The sequence below is a fragment of the Typha latifolia genome, chromosome 5 (genome assembly GCF_019914945.1).
Source record: "Typha latifolia isolate L0001 chromosome 5, TyphaL0001v2, whole genome shotgun sequence".
In the NCBI taxonomy this organism is placed as follows: domain Eukaryota; kingdom Viridiplantae; phylum Streptophyta; class Magnoliopsida; order Poales; family Typhaceae; genus Typha; species Typha latifolia.
This window is the reverse complement of record NC_133090.1, coordinates 12,722,147-12,747,491: the sequence shown is the minus strand read 5'-3', so window position 1 is coordinate 12,747,491 and position 25,345 is coordinate 12,722,147. Positions and strand designations below refer to the sequence as shown.

General features: G+C 37.2%; 2 protein-coding genes across 3 annotated transcripts; both read right to left on the bottom strand.

Annotated features, from left to right (window-relative positions):
* Positions 1–277: 277 nt before the first annotated feature.
* On the bottom strand, positions 278–2,871 carry LOC140789028 (uncharacterized). The gene is made up of 3 exons (XM_073138605.1): positions 2,512–2,871; positions 1,628–1,734; positions 278–681 (listed from the first exon to the last, which is right to left on the bottom strand). The coding sequence occupies exons 1-3, from the start codon at positions 2,778–2,780 to the stop codon at positions 512–514; spliced, it is 546 nt and encodes a 181-aa protein (XP_072994706.1). The 5' UTR covers positions 2,781–2,871; the 3' UTR covers positions 278–511.
* A 3,909-nt stretch (positions 2,872–6,780) lies between these two features.
* LOC140787934 (2-isopropylmalate synthase A-like) lies at positions 6,781–23,524 on the bottom strand. Of its 2 annotated transcripts, none has more exons than XR_012108935.1 (12): positions 22,631–23,524; positions 19,803–20,016; positions 19,604–19,684; positions 18,331–18,420; positions 18,159–18,245; positions 17,179–17,279; positions 12,139–12,172; positions 11,973–12,047; positions 10,264–10,347; positions 10,037–10,178; positions 7,313–7,458; positions 6,781–7,223 (listed from the first exon to the last, which is right to left on the bottom strand). XR_012108935.1 is itself a non-coding variant. In XM_073136972.1 (12 exons), the coding sequence occupies exons 1-12, from the start codon at positions 23,332–23,334 to the stop codon at positions 7,082–7,084; spliced, it is 1,893 nt and encodes a 630-aa protein (XP_072993073.1). In that variant the 5' UTR covers positions 23,335–23,524; the 3' UTR covers positions 6,781–7,081. The 2 variants fall into 2 exon arrangements, 1 of the variants encoding a protein (XP_072993073.1); XM_073136972.1 differs by having other exon boundaries at positions 10,037–10,171.
* Between the last annotated feature and the right edge of the window lie 1,821 nt (positions 23,525–25,345).

The following is a 25,345-nucleotide window of genomic DNA, read 5'->3' as shown; positions in this document are numbered from 1 at the left end:
AGCCGCTTACAAACTTCAATAATGAAGATTCATGTGCTTGAAATAATAGAGTTTCCAGGAACTAGAATATGTTCTTTGTGGAGTTGGTATTGAGTTTGCTGATTTCTTGTTTATCAATTGTAAGCTAGGTTCATATCTCCTTTCAAAGAAAGATCCACAGATTCATCTCAGAGATATTGCTTTGAGCCAAATTATTCATTTGGTCTTAAATCGGTTGGATAATTATCTTGTCAAATAAGTATTCTACTCATGCATTTAAATCAATACCACAGAACAGTTGGGAACTTTAGCCATCGGGAATTATGGCAAGATTTTCATTCATAAACAACATATTACAAATTTATTCTGACTCAATTGAAGGATTTCCCTGTAACATGGTTTCGCAGAGTATAATTCAAAGTTTCACATTCATGTTGACTCTTGCACCATCTCTGGAGACAGCATGTTCTTCATGAATTATATATGTCATTAAGTTCAATATGTTCGAATAGCAGATGCTCCTGTGCTGCAATCAAATGATCGATTTCCATTCGATCTTTAAGTAGTCACAATCAAATGATGTTTTGACTCTGTTCAGAGCTTCTTCCCTGTGCTGCAACAAGGGATTTGAGGGACATTCTTTCTTCTCTTTCCGTGGCATTTTCCTGGAAGTGTTCTTCCATTTTGATTCAAACTCACAGGCTGCATACAGACAAGAACGAGTCTAAATCAGTAAGAAATCTTGCCTCTGAAACAATACAGAAGGAAATATCAGATGACAGCTGTAATGACTATGTACAAAAATATAAAGTACATTGCATGTTCAAATGATGTCACAATATTTCTCTTTATAGGACAAAATAAGATGCCATATTGCAGGCGGCTCTCACCAATCCAGATAATGCCGATCTATGGAGAGCAAGATATACATGCATAACCTTACAAAATTATTGAATATTTCCTTCCAATAGTACAATATTAGTGAAAAGTCAGTCAGTGCGGAACTACTATCTCAAATCCTCGACATTTCTTCCATTAGTTCACATCAGTTTAATTGCGCAGAGGCTTCATCTGATGGTTAGCTAAAGAAAAATGTGTTTTAAGTGTCAGAATTGACGGGAAAGAGTTAGCTTCATTCTGAAATTGCATTTCAATTTTCAAGCATTCACATGATAATTAGGTCGACTTACTTTTCCTTTTGAAAACAGCTCAAGCATTTGATCCTTGACTTTGCAGAGCTAAGAGTAGGGAATTTTGAACCAAAGTAGGCATGTCCGACGAAGTATATACCTAATAGGCATGATCTTAAGTATTACTGGAACAGACTTAACGTCAAGCATTTTTAATCTGAAGAATGCTAAACCTTCACTGTATCTCACACTAAGAGGATGCAAAACAACACGATTTGCTCTCAAATAAGAACATCCTTGAGTCAGAATTAAGAACTGTATAAGTTGATTCTTTTTGATACTTGACACTATAACAGAATAAAGGTCCATAAGATCAGACTGAGTACCCTGAATTATATCATGCACACCAAATATAACATTTGATTTAGAGGTCATAAGTTATGTTCCAGGATTAATCATTAGCAATTATTTATTAACTAAAAGAGATGCAAAAAGGAGTAAAATATTAGATATTTTACCTTCACTTCGGTTCTTAAATCCTCGAATGATGCATGCAAGAGCCCAAGGCCTTCCTGCAGAAGAAGATTTTGCTCCACCTCTTAGTTCACCATTATGTTGTTTCAAACTACATAAATATCAGCCTTCATAAGAAAAATGAATAAGATTCGAGGGAAGAAAAATATGTATTAGATGCATTCAAGTCTACCTTGTCATTCGCCACTTCATACTTAGCAATCTCGCATCAAAGAGATATATTAAATATCAAAGCATACAAGATATTCAAAAATGCGATTTTGGGGATCTAATATATTTAATGCAAACAGAAACTGTGAACTTAAACTGTATACCAGTTTTAGTTCTCTTAATATCCCATAGTAGTGAGATTAGTCCAGCTCTGGTCTTCAATAACTATAAAGTTTATGACTTTCTTTTATTGTGATTCTCAGATTAGCCCATCAATCCGCATCACGAAAATTAGTCCTCAAATATTGTTGGCTCACTGTTGAATATTGATTGTTGATATCAAAATTATTAGTATAGAGATCAGAAGGTCTTTTTAATTATCTCAAGTCACTATTCATGAACCATTTAATTAGACCTTTACAAGCTTATAATATTGAAGTGCCTTCTTCTCAAGACTTGAGAAGTCTCTCTCATTGGAAACTTGAAAGCAATGCCAAACAGTAAAGAAAATTCATTCAACTAAGGCATTTCCTCATGTCAAATGCCAAATAGTGAAGAATTCATATAGCAATCGTTCAAGTGATTCTTCCTGTTGAATACATTATAGCACCACCTACGTTTCAAATTTATCATACAACAGCAAAAAAAAGATCCAATTCATACGTAAGGAAAGTGCTAGAGTATTCATAATCTCCGAGTAGAGGAAATTGCAAATTACCGGCGGGCGAAGTTTGTGGTGACGCCGACGTAAGTTTTCGGCAATCGAGAAGAAATTATCAAATAAACGGACCATCTCGATCTCAATTCGCTTTGGGATCGTCGCCTTCGTCTTCTTCCTTTCCCATAATTGGGGTCGAGAGCGGAGGAGGAGGAGGAAGAGGGAGTGGCGATTGCTAATTTGTTGTTGTTGTTGTCGGGGATTAGGGATTTGGAAGGGAGACGATTGGGTCCTTTGGTGGATCGGAAGGTTGTGGAGAGCTTCCTCATCGAACCAAGAGAAACGACGGGTTTCGATCTCGTTCTCCTCGTTCTCGTTCTCGTTCTCGTTGTTCGTGAGACTAAATATGATTATGAAACTACGAAGTTTTTACATCGATCATTGAATGTCTCGAGATCCGTAAAATCTCAACCGTAAGAAAGTTGGAGTTTTTGACCAAAATAGGCCTGCATAAAGTCTACTCTGCTATCGTATCATAAAGTCAATAGTAAAATTTAGTTTGCGTAAAATATCAGCTGCCATATCCAGTAAACTTGCATGATCACAAAGGCATATGAAAGAGCGATCTGAAATCTTTTGGGCAATCAAAAAACTTCCTAGAAAGATATCTCATATGAAAGATACTATAATCTGTTCATGATCAGCAGCAAATATCTTCTATAAGCTGAAATGGACCAGAACGACCCAACTTTACAAACACACCTGTTGGGCACCTCCGATTGCTGGTCCCCTTCGCGTTACTTTCATTCTTGTCTTTGAGCTTGCTTGCGGACTAAGACATTCCATGTGGCTACATTTGGAAAACAAAAAAAATTCTGAATCAGAAAAAAAAAAACATTTGGAAAAATGCTTTCATATAACATCTTCAAGAGAAAAACCATAGCATCTTCTAGTCTTTGCTGACTGCAAAGCCCTGATATAAGGGTTGTGTAGGCAACTACATCTCGCGCACAATTTATTGTGGTCAATCGACCGAAAAATTGAGCAGCATCTTTAACTTTACCTTCCTTGCAGTAAGCATGGAGAATTGCATCACGAGTGAGTGAATCAGGTTGAACTCCATGAACTGTCATTCTTCCCCGTGAGTAGTAAAGCTTCCTTGGTTCATATTCAGCTGGCACAGGCCGTGTATCATAGTGTTATAGGTCACTAAGTTCAATCCAAATCCACATTCTAACATCACATTCACCTGCTTAAAGGCTTCCTTGTAGTTCCCGTCCAGGTAAAGACCACGGAGCAATTGCTTAAACGTCCTGGTATTTGGTGGACATCCATGTCTTCTCATCTCATCTAATGTATTCAGGGCACTACCCACTCTCCTACAGTCACATAAACGTCTGATTAATGTGTTAAATGTCACTACATTAGGAGGGCAATTTTCTGGCAGCATGTTCTCGACAAGATCCTGGGCATGTTCAAACATGAGCATCCTGCAAAAGACATCCACCATGCTTGCATATACAATGACATTTGGCTTGCAACCACTACTCATCATCATGTTCCAAGTAGATACAGCGTCTTCTAGTTGCCCTGCTTTTGAGAAGCCATCAATAAGTGTACCATAGTTCTGAACATTTGGACGACAACCATTTTGCTCCATCCCATTGAAGACAGGCGGCAATTTTCCATTGAAGCGAAGACCTTGAATTAAGATATTGTCAGCGATAACATATAGGCATCCAATTCTCCTATATCATCCAATTCCAGATATCAAGAGCTTCAGGTATTCTACATTTGTCTAGAAATCCTTTCATCAATGTGGTGAAAGTAAGGATATTAGGACAACATCCTCTTACCAGCATCTGAGCAAGAACAGCACAAGACTTCTTTAAATCCCCCAGCTTGCAAAGCACATTAATTATAGTTGTATAGATGATCATATTAGGGCAAATACCCCTACCCACCATTTCATCTACCATAGAGAACACCTCTTCTGTTCCAGCTGGTGGTATTCTCATCACAAGCTCCTTAGCCTCCTTTAATTTACCAGAACTACAAAGAGAAGATACTATAGTCATGTAGCTCATCCCATCTGGAGTCTGGACAATGCCCTTTCTTTGACATCTTCTTAAGAAGATCATAGGCAGCTTCCACCCAATTGTTTTGGCACAGAGCTTTAATTAGAATATTGTAAGTGAAAACATTGGCTTCCATTCCATCTTTCTTCATATTACTATAGATGGGATTTATCATGCTAAACCTGTTATCGTTAAGTAAGGTGTCCAAAAGATGGTTATAGATTCTGACAGTCAGCCTGCAGCCAAGATCATGGATCCGATGAAATGTTTTTAGGGCTTGCTCTGCTGATCCAGTCTGAGCATTGCCTTTATGACAGTGATGAAGATGTCTTCAGAGCAGGCTAATCCTTCCAGCATCATTTGCTGAAGAAGGTACTGAACCGGATCCATCTCATTCTCCCATCCTAGTTTCTCTGTCATCACTTGGTATGTAAGCGAGGTGTGCTTGGAAACTTTAGAGCCAGAAAGAGACTTGAAATACTGTAGAGCAACAGCGATAGCTCTCTCACACCGTAATCTTTTGATAACATCAATCTCTGTTACTGGTTGAACATTTGTTTCATTGACTTGCTCATGATAGGGGATAACATTCATGCTTAGAAGCACTGGCACTTTAGGCATTTGAACCTTCAACAACAATGAGAAGCCATCTTTCAAATACATGATAGGAGAGAGCGTGCAGAAAAGTTACAAATCTCCTAAACGATGATAGCCATGATGCCAAGCACATGCCCTATACATATCCAGCATAACCAGATAGTACCGTAAATGCAAATTCATCTACCTCTTAGTTGCTTTAACAATGTCTCCAATGCTAGAGATGAGTAGAGAGAGAGAGAGAGAGAGCGGAAAGAAAAGAAGACAGAGACAAGAAGCTGGCTACAATAGGTTGCTCCCCAAGGCCTACCATTATTCCTTCCTTGTAGGAGATACCCCAGCTATAATTTCAACTTTAAATGACATTCTTAAAGATGGAACGATAACAAGGAAGTTGGAGGTAAACATAAATTACAAAAAAAACTTAGACTTAGAAGCAATAATGCAGCTCAAACAGAGGCTTCCACGGAATCGATAATTTCAAGTAAATTAGGAGCGTGTCCATAAGAAAGGCAAAGCAGAGACAAATTATAAGTAATTGCAGGGTTCTAGTGCTAACCAAAATGAGATCTCAATCTATAAATGGATGAAGAGCCTCGGTTTTGTTGCCGGTTCTTTTATACAAAGCCAATGAGCCATCATATTAGTAGGCTCTCCGGACCAATCGAGGAGATGGGTTTAGATATTATGAACAGGGAAAATAGTAATCTTGAACCTTGATAGACGCCCCGAGCACAATCATCAGAGCGGAAATAGCGATGATCATTGGTGGACGGGGTGGTGGCCGTCGGCGGTGGTGCACGAGCACTATAGGGTTAGGGGGGAAGAAGAGAAAATGAGAAGAGGGAGTAGAGAGAAATAAAAGGGAGCGGGAAAGAAAAGGAGGGAGGAAGTAAGGTTGCCTTTGATTCTTAGATTTATAATATGTTTTTGATTTAGTGTATACCGTACATATAAACTATGTGCACTGCAGTACAATAAAATATACGTTGATAGTAGAAAAATATATGTACTCAATTTTATATATCTAAATTATAAATGTGAGAGAAAAGTAAAGGAAGGGGGCAATAACTTAATACAATATGACCCGTATGGTAAACGAATTATTAAGCAATACAAATTATTTATATTTATATAAATTATTCTAAACGGTTCTTTTTAATGTTGTAAACGAATTTTTATAATCAAATTAACCCGATTATTAATCAAATTAAAAAAATTTATCTATTTTAATCCAAATCTAATTAGACTAAATTTAAACTTGTTCAATTGGTTGCCACCCTTACTCTCAGTTATGTTCAATTGTCATAACAATAACAGAAACTTCATATTCTTTTCATGGTAAAAGGCAATCGTTTAACAGGTCAAGCTATCTACCTAAACCTTATATTCTTTTATGGATGAATAAATGAAATGGTTACTGACAAAGCTATGTTCAATAGTCTAAAGAAGCACTCGTTAGATACAATAGTAGCACATCTATTTCAAGGTGGATGGTTACGCAATCCCAACTAATCTTCATATCTAATGGCCATTATATGTGGATTCCAACCTGCATACTGAGTTGGGTGCAACACCTATTTATTGCTGAGGTACGTACAAACAAAGAAGTATGCCATGCAAATCTAAATACACATACCAAAGTGATAAATCATTCTTCTGAACTCAAGGAACATTCGAATCGGTCTTTAATAAATACTCTGAAATTCTTACAGTTACTTTGAAGCGACGACAACAAAAATGCAAGATAACTTTGGCGTCCTGGGGTTAAATTTGCTCAGAAAATATCCAATTGTATCAATAGGAAAGGAAAAGAAAAGAAATTGCACAATGACATGCCCTCTTCCAGTTGTATCAATAGTCAAGCTCCAATATTGTCCCTGCAAGTAATGTTCACCTATTCCATTCCCTCCACTCTGAAGCGTATAAACATTCGCTTGCCTGAAGCCATGAATTCACTCAGAACTTTGAGAAGTTTCCCTTTCAGGTGATTCCCTGGTAGCTTTCACAGCAGATATGAAACCCAACATTTTGTTCAGTGCATTAATATATGCCCGAACACTGGAAACGACAATATCCATTGCTGCACCGCTTCCACTGATGATAGCAAAATACAAATTTTGTCAGCACAGAGTTCCCTGCGTACTTCTAAGGGAAGTCAACAATAAATTGAAAAGGGGAAGAACCTGAATGTGCGGTTGAAAATTTCCCCAGTTAAGGCATGTTTCGATGTAATCCCATTATCTCCAGTGATGACAACCCTAGTGGTGGCAATTGCATCTATGCCCTCATTTACTGCATTCATCGAGTATTCTCGAAGAACAGCAGGCACCTACAGGTTTCAGAAGTTCCAATATCAACAGAATTCAGGCAACAAAAAATGAAAAGTAATGTAATCACTAATGACAAATTGCTTATCAACGACTCAGAGATGTGAGAATAATTTATGGTACTATATGTAAGCCCAAAATTTCTATCCATTTTAAAAGGAGAAATTGGTTAACACCTACTCACATGTCCACAAGGAATGAACTTAAAGCAAACGCATGGATAGGGGAAGCCGAGCTTGAGCGAGCTTGGAGTTGCTCAGGCTCGGCTAGAAATTAATTTTGAGCTGAAATCATCTGTTTAGGCTCGGCTCACTTGAGCTCAAGCTGAGCTCGAACCGAATAAATTCGAGCCCGAGCTGAGCTCGAGCTAGCAATGAGCCAAGAAAAGAAGAGGAAGAAAGAAAGGGGAAAGTGAGGAGAGAGGTTAGCGTCGATTGCTCTCATCGGCATCGTCCTAATCCAAAGAGAGGGAGAAGAAAGGTCGGAGAATGAGGAGAGATGAGAGAAGAGATGAGAGGGTAAGAAATTGAGAGAGGGAGGGAGAAAGAGGAGTTACTGGGTAAAAAGTGATAAGAGGAGGCCACCGTGGCCATCGGCATCGAGAAGAAGGTCGGCGATATGCTGCAATGGTGGGTTTGCTTTTGGGTTGAAGAATAATATAAACGAGATGAGAAAGGAGAATAGAAACAATAGGATAGGGTTGTCATAAGGAGAAAGAGAAGGATAAATAAAATAAGAACAAAATGAGTAGGAATAAGTGGTTAAATGAGATGGGATAAGTTTGTCATAAAGAAAAAGGGAAGCATAAATAAAATATAGAAAATGTGAATCAGATTAAATGAGATGGGAAAGGTCATGGGGAAAGAAGAAAGTTCTAACGTAAGAGAGAGAAGATGGGATAAAATTAAACAAATAAGGACAAAGAATTAAAATAAAGCTGACTGAAATTATAGCTATTAAATTAAAATCTAATTACTATATCTTTTATATAATATAAATTAATATATATATTAATGAATTTGAGCTTTTTGAGCCGAGCTTGAGTTGAGCCGTAGCCAAGCCCGAGCCAAGCTCGAGCTGCTTGTTTATTTTAACAGCCCTGTGCATGGAGACAGCAGGAACTGGGAAGGCAAAGTGGATGTCAAAAGATCCTAGGGAGATCAAACCCAAAAAGCCTTACAGCAGCAAGGCTCTAAGAACAAGCTGTGTCACCATCATAGCCCACAAGTTGAATGAATATGGCTAATAGTTATGAGTGGGTAAAAAAAAGATAATAAAAAGAAAGCAACAGTGTCACTCCAAGGCAGTTGACAATGTACATACATATTTTAAGATGTTTATATTTCACAAAAGTTTGCTAAATACTGATTCCAGCACTTTCTGTCTTCTAGAGTGTCAATCAAAAGAACTAGCAGCATTTTTAAAAAAATAAGCTGAAAGAAAGGAGTAAGAATAAGACAATAACAAGAACATGTCAGATATGAAAGCATACTCTCTTGTTTGGTTTGTGTGGATCCTGGGTAAAGTGAGGCTATGATGTATGGGGGTTTCTCCAATGAAACAGGGTGATCTTCATCATTGAAGAAAAAAAGGTGGTATCAAACCATCGAAAATTGTCTGGTAACACCTAAAAATTCAAGAAATAGGTGGTACTAAACATGGTTACTACTCAGTCAACCATTGTCCAGGACTATATATGCCAGCTTAGTCTCTTAGAGCCAAGTTACTAGAGTACACATCTCTATAACAAATTAACAATTCCAATGTCACTCTAGCAAAGCAACTACTTTTGTTGTTCTAGAAGCGAACTATACCCAGATAATTAATTCATCGTAACTACCGTATCAATGTTAAAAAGTAGGAAGAGACCTAAATGAGGCACAAACTGGTGAGTAAATAAAATGAGTGATTATAGGAGCATATCAATATATGAGCACCACAAAGTTCAAGATGGAATAGAAAATAATCTACCAGTATGTCACAGAAGGGGGATAAACCTACAGAAGGAACCACAGCAGATCTGCCAATAAAATTATAGAATATCATATCTACCCAAACATTTTCTAAAATATGTATCAAAGAGGAGACAAAAACTAATCAATTAGGAGTTGAGACCAAAATAGAGGTTGTGCAATGTGAACCTTAGATGCAATGAAATATAATACTTGGTAAACCTCTAGGAAATCTCTTTTAAGTCCTAAAAATAAAGGTCAGATAAGGGCTTCAAATAGTGTAAAAACCTGATGGATATTTGATGGGAACACTAACTTCAGCATTTTATTACACAGTAAGTATATACGCTTAACTCTCATAATGACACATTTTAGTAGAAATGTCGAATAAGCTCGGTAGAAAAAAGTAAGGTTTCATACAAGAAGACTGGTATATACTATTCCCTTCTATTCATTAAGAACATAGAAATGAGTGAAATTTCCCTTTCTCTTGCTTGCACAATTACTTCATGAAACAAATTCTATTTGTTATGGGCTTATGGCACGTCCAGAACAGCATAAAAATTTTGAGAAATCACCATTTACAGAACTTGAAGCGAGCAATGCCAGAATTTTCTCTTAGCCTAACCTGGATTATGCTATCAATGGCCTTGTAAGAAGCATCAACTGGACCAGTTCCGATTGAGCATGCTACCTTCTCTTCACCATCTGAAGCTACTAGTTTTATAGTTGCTGTAGAAAGGCCAAGTGTACCACAAGTCACCTGCATGCTGAGACGATAAGAATTCAATTATCTGGTGAAGTGGCAAGCCTTAAACTATTTGAAACCAAAAGTTCACTCAAGCATAAATATACCTGTAGATCACCAAGAGTCCAGATGACCTTAGGCTGAAAAACCTCATCAGAAATTAGTGCTTCTATGTCTTCATCAGTTATTTGCTGCCAGCACAAAAGCACATCATCAAGGTTACCTTGTAAAATGCACAAAATTCTAGTTTGTTGTTAGACAATTAGTGGATGGAAATATTTGAATTTACATGTACAATTCCATAAACAGATACATAAACATTCACAAAGTCATGTTAAAACTCTAGCTCAGCTCAACTCGAAATTGATTGAAGCCAAGCATGAGCTCAGAGCTCAAGCTCAAGACAAGCCTAATAATATGGACTCAAGAATCAAGATACACTTGCCAAGATTACCAAGCTGGCTTGAGGTGGCTCGGTAAAAACAATCATTTTTAATATTTATTTGGTAGCAAAATTACATTTTGAGAGATGGGTAGATATAAAGACAATTTCTATATCCTAGTTTCCTGATACGAGGATAAATGGTGATTGACAGAGCCACCCAACTTATAAGAAACAGCCCACTTTTATATTGCAAACTCTAGGATTCGAACCCGGCTCACCTGTTTTGAACTTGAAGTGCACTAACCAACTATGCCATTACACATCTGTGTAAACTGTTGAACAGACAATTTAGATTAAAATCTTATATTATTTTACAAGTAATATCGAGCCGAGGTCAAGTCAAGCTCTAAACAAGCTATAAGCTCGAGCAGCTCACAAGCCCATAAGCCCAATTGACACCCCTAGTGGAGATGGATTTGACCATTTAGTTCATATATAATCAGTTCAAAAATAGAATCACTCAATCACAGGAACACCAAATCTTTTAACATAATTGATTTATGCAATACATTATCAATTTTTGGTCTCTTGAAGTGGGGGTATTTACACCAAAAAGTTCTTAAATTCTTGTAAATAACAAGATCTCTTGTGTTCACTTCCTATGTAAATTGTGCACTCTATTGTATAAAAATGTGCATCTATTGTAGAAAATAAACGCACTCAGTTTTCAAAAAATCAATCTTGCTATACCAAAACTCAAGGATTTTTTTGGTGTTAATGCCCCCCTAACGTGTCAAATCATATTCTAAATATCTTTTAGTAAATGCAAACTGAGATTTAACTTCCATATTATACTCACCTCTGGTTCAAGGAACAACTAGTCCACTAAGTAGGGGAAAAGGAAGAAGAAAAAAAAAAGATGGACACTCGGAGAAGAAAACATGTCAAAGGATGTGCTACAGCTAGTGCAGTAGGGTTATTGTATTGCTTAGGTTGGATAATAGCTAAATTCTGAATAAGTAAAACTTGCTGCAATCCTCTCTTTGTTCTCTCTCTCTCTTCTATATTCCTGTCTGTGTTAATCTCTCAGCTGATTGCAGACTATTATTGCTACTTCAAACAACCGAAAAATCAGTAAATACCATCCCTTTCTTCAGTGAGCACCAATCTGACATGCTTCCTCTTATTTGCTCCACTCTCCAGATGTAGATTAAGTTTCTATAAAATCTGACTGTATGCCCTTATAATTCTCAAGCCATGGAAAGTTGACCAAAATTAAAACAAATGGTAACAAGCACTCAGGTAAATCCTTTTTGAAAATCAATATATTAATTATTATTCTCCAGTATAAGATTTGTCCTTATCTATAACAAATTGCTATTTTAGAACTGAAGTAAACACATAATACGCCAAATTGATATTCCTCCTCACCTTCTTCTTCTCTGCCACCTCTTTGTAACGCTTGAAGAAATCATCAAATTCCTTCTCGTTTATATCATAACCAAGCTGAAGATGTACATAGATAGTGAATTATGCAGTGATTAGACTAGCACCTAAAGAACATTAGCAGTAACAAACAACTATAACTAAATTGTACCTCCAATAGTTTAGATTTCACAGCATGGCGTCCACTGAAAAGGGAACATGCAAACAACATTATTTTTATCTTAAACAGAATAAATTCCATCAGTTTGCAAAATAATGGAATAATCCTGATGAACAGGGATATAAACAGGGCAAACATCTAGCTTTAAAAGGAAAAAATATACAAGAAAAGAACATTATTTAACTAGACCACTAGTAAATTACAATATCTGCTCATCCAATTCTCATAATAAAACAAAGAACTTATAGTAAAGGTGCATATACAGATGGCAAATAATATGGCACTCTTATTTAAGCTTAAGGGTCAAGGCATCATTCAATACACCACTTTTAGTCCATGCTAACATGACTGCACAAAAATCTTGTATGTACATAATGTCACGAACATTAGTCAGAAGAGCAAGAGAAACTTGCGCATTGATTTAAATATGTGACACCTTATCCTCTACTTTAAATAGGCATAGAAATAAGCCAGGGCCAAGCTAAGGATCATCAACCTAGGCCTTTTGAGCTATCAGATTTGGACTGAATCCAGGCTAAGATATGTAGGCTCAATCAACTCCGGTTCCCTTTTAACCTATTGGCGTAAACAAAGCCCAAGTCTAACTAGGGATACTTAAATTAAAGAATATATTTTTACATATAAAATGAATGAATGATTGGATCAAACCCCATAACCTATACTGAAGCTTCCTATCAACCTATTCCCTCTATCGTTTTCCCTAACCACCTCTCACCTGATTAGATAACTAGCATGTGTTTTTCCTCCTCCACTCATTAAAAGTGTCATCCACAGAACCACTGGGGCAGCTACATCTATCAAGAACTACACATTTGCACTTGCAGTGGTTCACTTGGCCCACAAAGTTAATCATCCACACCGGCTACGAATGTGTGTAATTTCCATCACAAATCTTGTCATCAGCGTCATCCTTGGCCTGGCACCACCTCAGAGCTTGGAGTGGCCCCACTGCCCCAACCAAACAGCAATACACTTCCAGCCCTAAATGTAATGCATAATCAAGTATACTCTCGTATATATAGTGAAAGCTCTGTCACAATTCTATTATAAAAGTATCGGCTAACCAAAGTTCGCCCATGATTATCATAAATGATCTCTTCTTCCAGTAGAAGAATATTAGTTATCTACTAATAGAGGCATTAGAAACTTGAATTTGGTTAACAGTAGATGAAGACTTAACAAGCCACTTCGGGATCTACACGCACGGCAGTAGAGCTCATGGATGCAAGCTAGCCATGCTGCCACATGTCAATCAGAATGTACTAGCCAATATCTGATAAGTACGTTATACAATGAAACTATATTATATTAACTGTATTTGATCACTCATAAGTCATAACTACTCGTGACAACATAAAACATGTGCAGATTGTACCAAACTGTTTTGACTCAACATTTCTCTTGGGAACTTAGAAGTATTGTGGCACGGCCATGTGAGATTTGTGAAGACGGGCAAGACTCCACAGTGCAAATTAGGAAATCCTTGTAGATCCATCTCAGATATAAACTACCCCATGAAATACATAACCTAGTAATTTTTAAATTCACTATGGCATGACAAATTATTATTTCATAACACTGCTACTTTTTCATCACTACAAAATATTAAAATTTTATTAAACAATAAATCCAAGTCTAAATATAAAAAGAGATTACACTAGGACAATAAATAGCTATAATCAGAAATATGTTTTCTAGAGTTCTATCAAATTTTTCCAAATCAATTAGTGCTTGTAAAGAATTCTCTCACCAAAAATTGTGATTATCTCTACTGAATTCACTTAGGTAGAGTACAAAGAGTTAAATACCGAATCGTCGTGAAATATATAAATCCATATAGAATATGTAAATATAAATACAGAAGTGAAATTACCACAAATATGTCTCATACATATTAAAAAATGCTTGCAATAATTCTTTAATTTTATACTAGTATCGACAAATTATTAGCAAATATGACTTTCCCAATGGACACAATGTTTTAATAGGCGCTTCCGGTATATATGCGGTCACCGCACCTCATAGAGCCTAGGCTATATGCAGGCATATATTCGAGCGTCTATACAGTATAGAAATTTTAATATATAAAAAATTAAAAATAATTATATATGATATATAATACATACTAATAAACACGTGATTCACAAATAGTAATCTACTAAAAGCTAATTAGCACTTGTAATTGGCAGAATAGCAACTAATTCACAAACAGTAATCAGTAAAATAACAAACATACATACTAGCAAATAGTAATTACAAACAGTAAGCAACAGAACCTATTGCCTGAAAAAAAAATAACACCTAATCTTCTATGATACTGCTAAGAGAGAGAGAGAGGACTGTTACAAAGTAAATCAGGAACGATTTGGATGTAAGAAAATTATAAAAACTTATATGGTGGTAGCTCTGAAAGTTGGGGTTCTAAAGATTTAGTTTCACCTAATCGAAGGACAAGATAAATATATATATATATAAGTAAAATATGGGAGAAATGTCAGAATGGGATAAATTGGTAAATATCCAACATTGCGGTGGTGGTCGAAGAATGACGGACAGCCAAGAGGGGTGGTGGACGATTATAAAGTATGATGGATCGTGGTAGAGGATGGTGGCTAGGGTTTGAGTGCTTGAAAGGATTTTACGATTACGATGTACTTCTATGAAGATAAATACGATCTAACAACTATGATAAAAACAGTAAATGGGTTAATAATAAAATAATTAAACTCAATTGTTTCTAAATACTTAGATTCTTAGATAAAAAAGCCCAACCCATCTATATATAGAGGCCGCGTACAATGAGTTCTATTCGGACTAACTCTAAAAACTTATATGACTCAAACTAGAACTTGCCTTAGACTAGTCCTAAAAGCTTATACGACTCAAACTAGGACTTGTCAGGCTTATATGACTTAATTTGACTTGTCTTAGTGACTTATATGATTTAATTAGACTTGTGTAAGCTCAACATAAGCATGAATCAGTTAAAAGATAAATAGGCTCGATTCATTGAACCCAATGTCCCCATAATTTGATCCGATTAGACTCGGATCGTATCAATCCACCACGCCTCTGACACCTTGTCTTCCAGATGACTAGTACACGAATTGGACCTTCTGGCTTATGTCGTGCTCATGGGCCCACGAGTTTGGCTCAATCAACTTACACAGGTCCACTGGGTCATTCGGCCAGTCGTCCTCGAGCTAGTTCTCGGGCCTTAAGTCACACTCATGGGTTCCCAATTAGTTGACGCAACGTGGTTGAGCCAAATCGCAAAAATTCAACACGCCTCACAATACATGCATTTTGTCTCTTCCATCCCATAGCCAAAACCCTAACCTAAGGCTGAAAAGATTTTTTGGCCTAAGGGCGCCACCGATGGCTGGGTTAGATAGTCGGTTGACATAAATTGACCTCCGAGTGGTCCTTGCGGCGATGGAGCGATAGTGGAAGCCAATTATTGAGCTCAGACTCAGGTTGCAGCAGCGGGAGCCATGGCGATTTGCCAGCGGGTCCCTTGAACCCCGGTGGGTGCGGTTGGTGGCCATGTCCCCACTGTAGTGAAGCAGAGGCGGCGGAGACCCCTAGCGAACCCACCCCGATATGGCTTGGCTCGGGCAATATTGTCGCGAGCTTATCCGTCAGGTTTGGCCACTCGACGATCTTCGGCGGCTGAGGTGGCCACTATTGGAGCGGCAACGAGCGGTAGTGGAAGCCAATTATCAAGCTCGGACTCAGATTGCAGTAGCGGCAGTCATGGCCTGTCACCGATGGGTCCCCCGACCCCTAGTGGCTGCGGTTGGTGGCCATGGCCCCGCTGCAGTAGAGCAAAGGCAGCGAAGACCCCCTAGCGAACCCACCCCGGTATGGCTTGGCTCGAGCAATATCGCCGTGAGCTAGCCGTCGGATTCAACCACTCGGCGATCTCCAACGGTTGAGGTGGCCACAAACGGATGGCAGTCGGGTTAGGGAGTCTAACCATGCCATTGATGGCCGCGGAAGGGCCAAAACCGGTGCGGGGTCCTGTGGAAGGGACTGGACATGGCCATTTGGGCCGAGAGCGGGTGGATAGCTGTCTGGGGAAAACTAGGGTTTCAAACCCTAGCTTCCACCATGGCTGAGGAAGATGGCATCAAGGCCGTCTCTTGAGGGGGATTCTCTGACTACGGTGGGATCGGTTTGCAAGGCCAGAGGGGACTCCACTGCAGTTGGAGGGGTTTTGGGCACCAATTAGGTCTTCTCTCCACCTCCCTCACAGTTTGAATTGCCTTGCCGTGGGAGGCTAGTTCCGACGTGACCAGCAGTGCTGGCAATGCGGGTTAGCTGTGCCAAGCTAGGAGAACCATTGTTAAGGCCTGGATTGAGTCCTTGATGATAGGTTTGGATCCCCTTTAAGTTATCTTTCAATTAGGCCGAAAGTTCTTTGAATGTTAGAGTTCCTAGTGATAGCCTTGAAAGTTAGAGTTTTAATGACGGTGGTGGCCATCCGTAGGGTGGCGAGAGTGAAAGAGGAGTAAGTGAGAGAGAGAGAGAGTAAGAGATGCACATACATGTGAGAGAAGAAAACTCGCCACCGCTGCCGCTAGTAGTGGCAGCACCTCGGCACCCGACAAACAGAGAAGCAACCCTGAAATTAGGCCGCCTTAGTGCTTGGCGAGCCTAGTGGGTCACATTTTCAAGAGTCAAATTAGGATGACTATGTGAGTTAGGTTGGCAAAGTAGGTTGGGTCGGCTTAACGAGTTAAGTTAAAGAGGCCACCCCGACCAATTTTCAATAAATTGGTGAAAACAAAGATTTAAAAGTTGCTTGTGCGATCAGAGATCCTAAATTACTTATTTGCAACTGAAAACCTTAAAAGAAGAATATCCATGTTTCTATCCATAAGATCTTAAAGATAGATCAAACTATAACAATTAGTCAGCAAACTTACAAAAACTGATAAGAGATTAAAAAAAACCCTATTTAGTAAGAATACATGAACAATCCAAGAAAAGGAAGGTATTTCACACCTTAGCTTGCCAAGAACAATACCACAGTCATTAGCACGAGTTAAACCAATGTCATCAGGGGAAATAATTTCGTATGTCCCCTTGTATTTAAGCATTCCATCCTACAAAAATATAACAAAAAGAACAGCCTGTAAACGCTGGAAAAAAAAATAGTATAACACATGGTACATCAAGTCATATAATATGTAGGACCAAACCTCTGGAAAAAAAAAACTGATAATACTGCAAGGGCTATCCAAAAGAATGGTGTTTCATAATTGTAGAAAATAAAAGAAAGAACGAGAAATACACGGAGCAAAGATCAATCAACCCACATAGTGCAATGTACAATCCACACACCAAGATGATATCTATTTGATACACAGATATGCCAGAACAAAATTCAATCTATAAAGTACCAGATATGTAATAAAGTATCCCAATGTAACAACACATAAGTGCTCTCAGGCTCAATTCTCCAACTGTCCTTCCTCCAAAAGGAAATTTTCATACATGAACACGAAATTAGTCTATTCTAATGGTCCAAAGTACAGATCACATGATCCTTCAGACTTCATCCAATTGGACTAATACATTTATTTATGGATAGGAACGATGCTGCTCAAAATTAAAAAGAGAACTTCTACATGGATTGTACAGATACCAACAACTAATAATCATAACAAACGAGTGTTCGTGGGATGTTCACCTCCAATATGTTTCCCAGCTACTGAGACAGTATACAAGATTACAAGCAAGTAACACATGATTCACACCTGTCAAAACTTAACAAATGACCAAACTAATAATGTTAACTTAACCAAATAACATCAACTTAGGATACATCACTTTTCCCAGAAAATATAAAGGACTTGTAGTATTATAATTTAGAGACCATACTAGAGTATGATGTGTACAAAAGCATATAAAAAGGCAGCATCTCAAAAGCGTAGGTTCTATTAGAATTTCATGAGCGAAAATACATTCATGTTTGAATTTACCTGATGAATCCCACTTTCATGAGCAAAAGCATTAGCACCAACGATAGCTTTATGTGGTTGTACATACAGCCCTGTATGCTCTTGTACCTTGATGATGATATCACATTATGTATAAGCAGAAGATCAGATTCATTTAAAAAGAATTGCACAACCAGCAATAGTTGAATTATACCGTCTTGCTTGCCAGAACAATAAATTGAGTGTTGATTCCTGTATATAGCCCTCCCATGAGTTCCTGGCGACATTTGATGGCTAAAACCACCTGCAATGAGTACAGTGAAAGATGAAAATTAAGAGGTAAAAACTGCATAACCAAGATAGTTAATACATGATCTTGAAAATCTTTAGAAATATTTCTGTAAAATCCTCAATACAAAATATAAACTATTAAAAGTAATTATTTGACTTTTTGGTTATACATAGGAGTTGAAAAAAACACTGACCGCCCTTCTCAGGAGATGACAACTTGCAACTCAATTAAACAGCCATATCTCAAACAGGTAAATCATACTTAGCTCAAACCTTACAAGAAGCGAGCAATAAAGATGCCTATCCATGGAAACATAGACGTATAGTACCATTTTTATCTTAAAGTAATAAAAGAAGTTTATCAATAGCATTAAGTGGATGGAAGCCCATTATAAAAATGACCTCCACCCAGATAGAGAGGTTAAAGCTTCTGAAAAACTCACTATACTTGCATGTTACCTACGAAATCCATGAGGACACAACTTATCACCTTCGCTTTCTCATTATATTTTTAGCTGGGATAATTAAGTCCATTTTAAGTGTAACTACAAATACAATTATCTATAACCCTATATAGTTACCCTTTTCTGACATAGCACTTCTATTTCAAAATACATAACCATAGTGTGGAAACTTATACCACAAATAAAAAATTTGATTTGTGACCATCACTGAATTAGAAAAAGTAAGTCACTGATCCAGTCAAAATGAGCTGTTTTTTTGAAAAAACCAAGTGCATAAAATAGTAAGAACATGCACTTTTTATGACTAAAAAACACTGTTCCAATATGCAATATGACACATCCATATGCATGTTGGTCCTTCAACCCAAGCACATAGAAACAACCCACAACGATAAAAATATATTATCATATTTCAATATTAGGCTACATATAAACAAGAACAACAACTACCATACTTCTCTTTTATAAATTTAATCAGTGCTAATTTCCCACTTGTTTTGGATATAGCACACAAGCACTTGTTCTCCTCTTATGTACTACACAGTTCCTAATCACAGACAAATCACTTTTAGAAAAAATTTAGTCTCAAAAGTTTACATTTCTGAACAGCATAAGAAGCAAGATCATATAGAGTTCCATTACTCAAGCAAACTACCATCATTCTGGAGTATTACATTAAGTTGAATCTCATGTTTAATGTTCCACCTTATGATGTAATTGCAAGAAGATTACCTCTTCCAAAGAAGCATTACCAGCTCTTTCCCCAATACCATTGACAGTGACTTCTACTTGCCTGGCTCCTCCACGAACACCCTGAAATTGGATTCCCAAGAAGTCACTTTTAAAGGAAAAGGAAAAAAGAAATAAGAAAAGAAAATAATAATAATAACAAAAAATGTATGGTGACAAAGAAACAAAGACAAAACAATACTGCTAATGTGTTGGCAGTTGCAAGTCCAAGGTCATTCTGGCAATGGGTAGATATGATGACATTTTCAATCCCTGGGGTGTTTGCTTTTATGTCAGCAATTAAACTTTCAAATTCAGATGGAAGAGTATATCCGACAGTGTCAGGAATGTTGAGAGTTGTTGCTCCAGCTTTTATGACTTCCTCTAGCACATGATAGAGAAACTCTCTGTCGGACCTGATGAAAAGAAGAAAAGCCTTAATGGTGAGGCCCCATAATAATCCTAAAGAAGATAAATTCATCCAATCAAGTAACAGGTATTAGTACAAGCTAAATAAGAGTATTACCTTGTAATTCATAAAACATGTTGAACAGCCTGTTAAAAGAAGACAACATGTGGGATATGAAGGATTTGCATTTAAGAAAGCATCCTTGTAGGCTTCTATCAACCAGAATTAAGCAAAGAACTCCAGACAATTATACAAAGATTCATTCAAAAAGGACCGATGTATTAATTGCTAGTATAGAGGAATGCAAACAACAAGTAAATTAATGAGATCATGAATAAAGTACATCCAACCCCTGTATTTTCAATAAAATTTGAAAAGAACACCCCAGGTATTTATCACTCAATTTCCAAAAGACATCTCATGAAGGGTTTTTCTTTGATTTATGAAAAATACAACCATCTAACTAAATTAGGGAAAGAGAGGACGTAAATTGCAATAAACACATACAGCAAAGTGCAAGATGACAACAAAAATTACTTTTACAATGATTGTTATTATTTAGGATTTTTTTCACTAAACAGAAATTTCTAAATTTTTTCAGTTGTAGTATAATTCTTTCCAAAGGTTGTTGACTATTGAGTTATTTTTCTCTTAAGAGAACTACTGAGTTATTTTTCTCTTAAGAGAACTACTGAGTTATTTTTTCTCTTAAGAGAAATTTCTTCTGCATCCTCTAAGTGCGAAATTCTAGTCTTCTACTGACTAACCCCCCATTCAAAAATATATTTTTTCCTATTCTGGATTAGGACACATTAATCTAGAATGTCAAGTAAACATTGAATTAGCCTTATTCTAGATTACAAATACTATTCATCTAGATTAAATCTTATACCATACATAAACTCAATTACCAGTTTACCTTTGATTTAACTAAAGTATTTCAAAATTTCTCTCTCCTCTCTCCTACTACCCCCTCTCATTCTACAAACCAAAAGTTTTTGCTCAATTTTTCCTTTCAGTATTCGCTTTTCTACCACCCACCTATCACATTTTTTTACTCAATTTTTTTCATGTTTTAGGAAAAACATGAGTATAACATGTGAAAACTAGGCTTAAAGAGCAAAATAGTAATTGTAGCTAAAAACAAGAGTTAATGTTTCTTAAGCATATTTCAGGCAAAGCGTGTATAACATGAACATGTGAAAAGCAAAATAGAATTTTAACGATCAAAACAAGTGTGTTAATATTTAGTACCGCACGTGAAAACCAAATTAAAGGGCAAAATAATAATTTTCACAAACAAAATGTGTTAATATTTAGTAACCATGTTTTACGAAAAACGGGTATAATATGTGAAAATCAGGTTTAAAAGGAATAATAGTAATTTTAATAGGCAAATGGGCTTTTATATTTCTTAATCATGTTTTAGAAAAAAAAATGGGAATAATGTGTGAAAATCAGGTTTCAATGGAAAACAGTAATTTTAATCATAAAAACAGGCGTTAATTTTCTTACCCATGTTTTAGGAAAAATAGGTATAGAATGTGAAAATCAAGTTTAAAAGGCAAAATAATAATATTAATGGTCAAAACGGGTGTTAATATTTTTTTAACCATGTTTTACTAAAAACAGATATAACATGTGAAAATTAGGTTTAAAGGGCAAAATTTTAATTTGGATGGTGTGATTTGAGGGTCCAATAAGTAGCCATTCCAAAAGTAAAAATAAAAAAATATAGTATTTTCATATATTGTCAGTGGCAAATTTGTCATCATTGTGTACATAGTGTTAATATGTACTCACTCTATACATACAAATATTGATACACCCATTGTATACATTGAATGGTAATATATGGCAAACAAAAAAAAATAGCATGGTTATGAAGAAGTATTGCACACATTGCGGCAACCTCTCAAGCATTACAGAGTACCTCTCAAGCATTGCACACCTAATGGTAACTTCTCAAGCATTGCAGTATTGCACACCTACGACGATCTCTCAAATATCGTATAGCTACCTCTCAAGCATTCCGCACCTAGCCACACCCTACAAGGATGACATTCATATAGAAGGATAATGCATATATGTATGCATGCATGGCAGACATAGAGTATGGTGCTTCAGTAGTCAATCTATCTCATCAATTTACTTTAAATCAAATCAAAAGGTATTTTTATTATTTTATAAAAGACAACATATTTTTATTTTTTTTAACTTTCACTTTATATCATATCAAAGATAATTACTACATTCTTATTCTAGATTATAAGTAAACATAGTGATGGCTATTTCTAGAATAAATGTCACCTTTTAGGAGTAAGAAATAGAAATAGCTATTCTACATTGAGCCTTTTCCCAAAGCAGGAATAAGCAAACGAGGCCTAAATGATATCACTTACTAGTTCCAACAGTAGAGCTTATCACTTTATTCTGAAATTACAATTCCATTTTTTTAATGTTCCTCTATGCAATGTGAAACTTAAAAATGTACAGAAACTTTTCCATTTATCACGCTTCTTATTTCAACTTTGCTAACTCATTCGTTAGCACATCACAAGCAATTTGCATCAAAGCTGAATCATTTTGAATAAAAAGGCAAAAACGTGAAAAGATCTAACCTTCCAGCATCCTCTGGGCTGAATTCAACATCCGGGCACCCGAGACTCCTAGCGTACGCCACCATCTCCCTCGCAATCGCCACTACCTCCTCTCTCGTCTTCCTAAGCTTATGCTGCATATGAATCTCGCTCGTGGCAATGAATGTATGCACCCGCGGCTTCTTTGCAAGCCGCACCGCCTCCCATGCCGCATCGATATCCTTCTTATTACACCTCGCAAGACCACAAATCACCGGCACGTGCCCATCCTCACCTGCCGGATGGTTTCCAACTTCCATGGCGATGGATCGGACGGCATCGAGGTCGTCAGGGGAGGATGCGGGGAATCCAGCCTCGATGATGTCGACACCGAGGCGGGAGAGGAGGCGGGCGACGACGAGCTTCTCTGAACTGGTCATTGTTGCTCCCGGAGACTGCTCCCCGTCGCGGAGGGTGGTGTCGAAGACGCGGACGTAGTTAGGGTCGGAGATGCGGTTGGGGATGTACTCCGGGCGAGAGGAGAGGGCGCGGGCGCAGCGAACTGATCGGGATGGGAGCCATGAGGCGGAGGAGGGAGAAAAGGAGCGAGAAAAGCTAGGGCTTGGGGAGAAGCGAGATGAGAGAGGGGAGAGATAGGCCTTGGAAAGGAGATTGGAGCGGTTAGTAATAGGGTTAGGGTTTACGGAGAAGGGTTTGGGGTTTACGGAGAAGAGGGAGAACGCCATGGGAGGAGAGTGGCGGCTGGAGCAGAGAAGACACTACTAAGCGAGAGTGTTTAGAGCTTATCGCGACAACTTACGTCATGCCTGTGATCACCTGCACACACGTATGTAGAAATACCCTCCATACATATGCCGCTCCGCTGTGATGGAATATGAAACTCCCAGTTTCAGTTTTTGTCCAAACTAAGCCCTCTCTAGATTACACCACAAATTTAATACCAAAATGAGCCTAAAACACTATGATCCAAAGTAAAACACTGATCCTCATAAGCATTTAACTTATAGATAAAAATATTTAAAAATTTTTATTTTATAAAATGCTCGACTCTTCGTCGTTTTGCCCTTTAAATCACATCATCTCAAAATTGGCACGTGTCAAGTGGAGTTGGTGCTATGATTAGGGGTAAGGATGATAGTGTATTTGTGGGTGGGATGGGATGGGAACCCACCCTTGTGATTGATACTGCTTTAGGTGGGAAGTATGAGCTTTGCTTTTTGGACTCAAGCTTTTAACTGGCTTTGATAATAAGGTGGTGGTGGAAAAGAAAACCTCATGCCCTTGGGTCATTAGGAATCATATCTATGAACGTCTCTTTCTTTGTCAGTGTTATTTTGAACTGTCTATCTCCCATGCATTTAGAGAAGGTAATTTGAGTCCCGGTGCACACCTATCCCATCTAAACTGGGAAGACTAATTTTGCTTAATGCTTCCTAATCTTTGGAGGAAAGAATGCACTCTAGCTGATTTTCAACTCTTTTGATCAAAAAGAGGGGAAAAAAAGGTGAATCTAACGACCCAACTTCAAGTTGGGATAGTACCCACTTGTGATGCAGGGAGGCACGAGTTCAAGTCCAACTCCACACTGAGCAAATTTATTCTAGGCAAATTGTTTGATTATTGGTAACTTAAGTTAGCTTGGTTGTTTGGCTCGACTCAGCTAATAACTCAGCAGTGTGTTAACTTGAAGGAGTAGTTAGGTAATATGATGATTTAGAGCAATAGATCGGTGGCACAACGACTTGGAACTTAAATTGGATAGCCTTGTATGCTGGTTAAAATTTTACTGGAGCCTAGTGTATTTGTGTCAAGGAATGGTTGACTCTTTACCGAGTTTATATTTAACTTTCGAGCTCTTGAATGGTAAAAAGGAGACAAAGGGTGGATCTGGCTCTGAAGCAACTTTATGGTTTGGCAGTTTGACTCAAAAGTTAGCTTGATTGATAGCTCAAAAGTGCAATTGTTTAGAATAACAGCACGATAATTTTGAGCGATATCTCAACAGTATTTAATTTGAAACAATAGTTTAACGACGCACACAACGTTAAGCCTAGATTATGTTAGCTTAGTATGTTGGCTAAAGTTTAGTATAGCTTAAGTGTATCTGTATCTAAGGAGATTGATCATTTGTCTAACCTATATCTAGCATTTAAGCTCTTAAATGATTAAAAAAAATAAAGAAGTGAGATTGAATCTCGCAGATTAATCCTAGTGCATTATTAAATCACACACATATATATATATATATATATATATGATTGATATATTAGTGTGTATTTAATAGTGTGCTCGACAAACTCGCATGAGCCAATCTCCCAATCCCATATATTCAAATATATTTAGTAAGCGAGTTCCTAATAGAATAAAAAATACAAATGATCCATCAAAAAATACTATCTAAAGTCTAAAGATTACTTAATATCCTATTCATCTTATTACAAAGGGTATAGTAGAAGCATGCAATAAGATAGATAAGATATTACATAATCTTTAGACTTTAGATAGTATTTTCATGGATCCTTTATATTCTTTATATTCCACTATAAACTCACTTGCTAAATTTATTTGAATTCATTGGAGTGGACTCATGTGAGTTTGTCCGAGTACACTATTAAATACATAGTAATATATCAATCGCATATATGTATCCTAATGATGTGTCAGAACCAATCCGCACGAATTCACCCTCAACTTTTTTTCTTAGATTATTTATTAAGTTAGATGATTATGTATCGA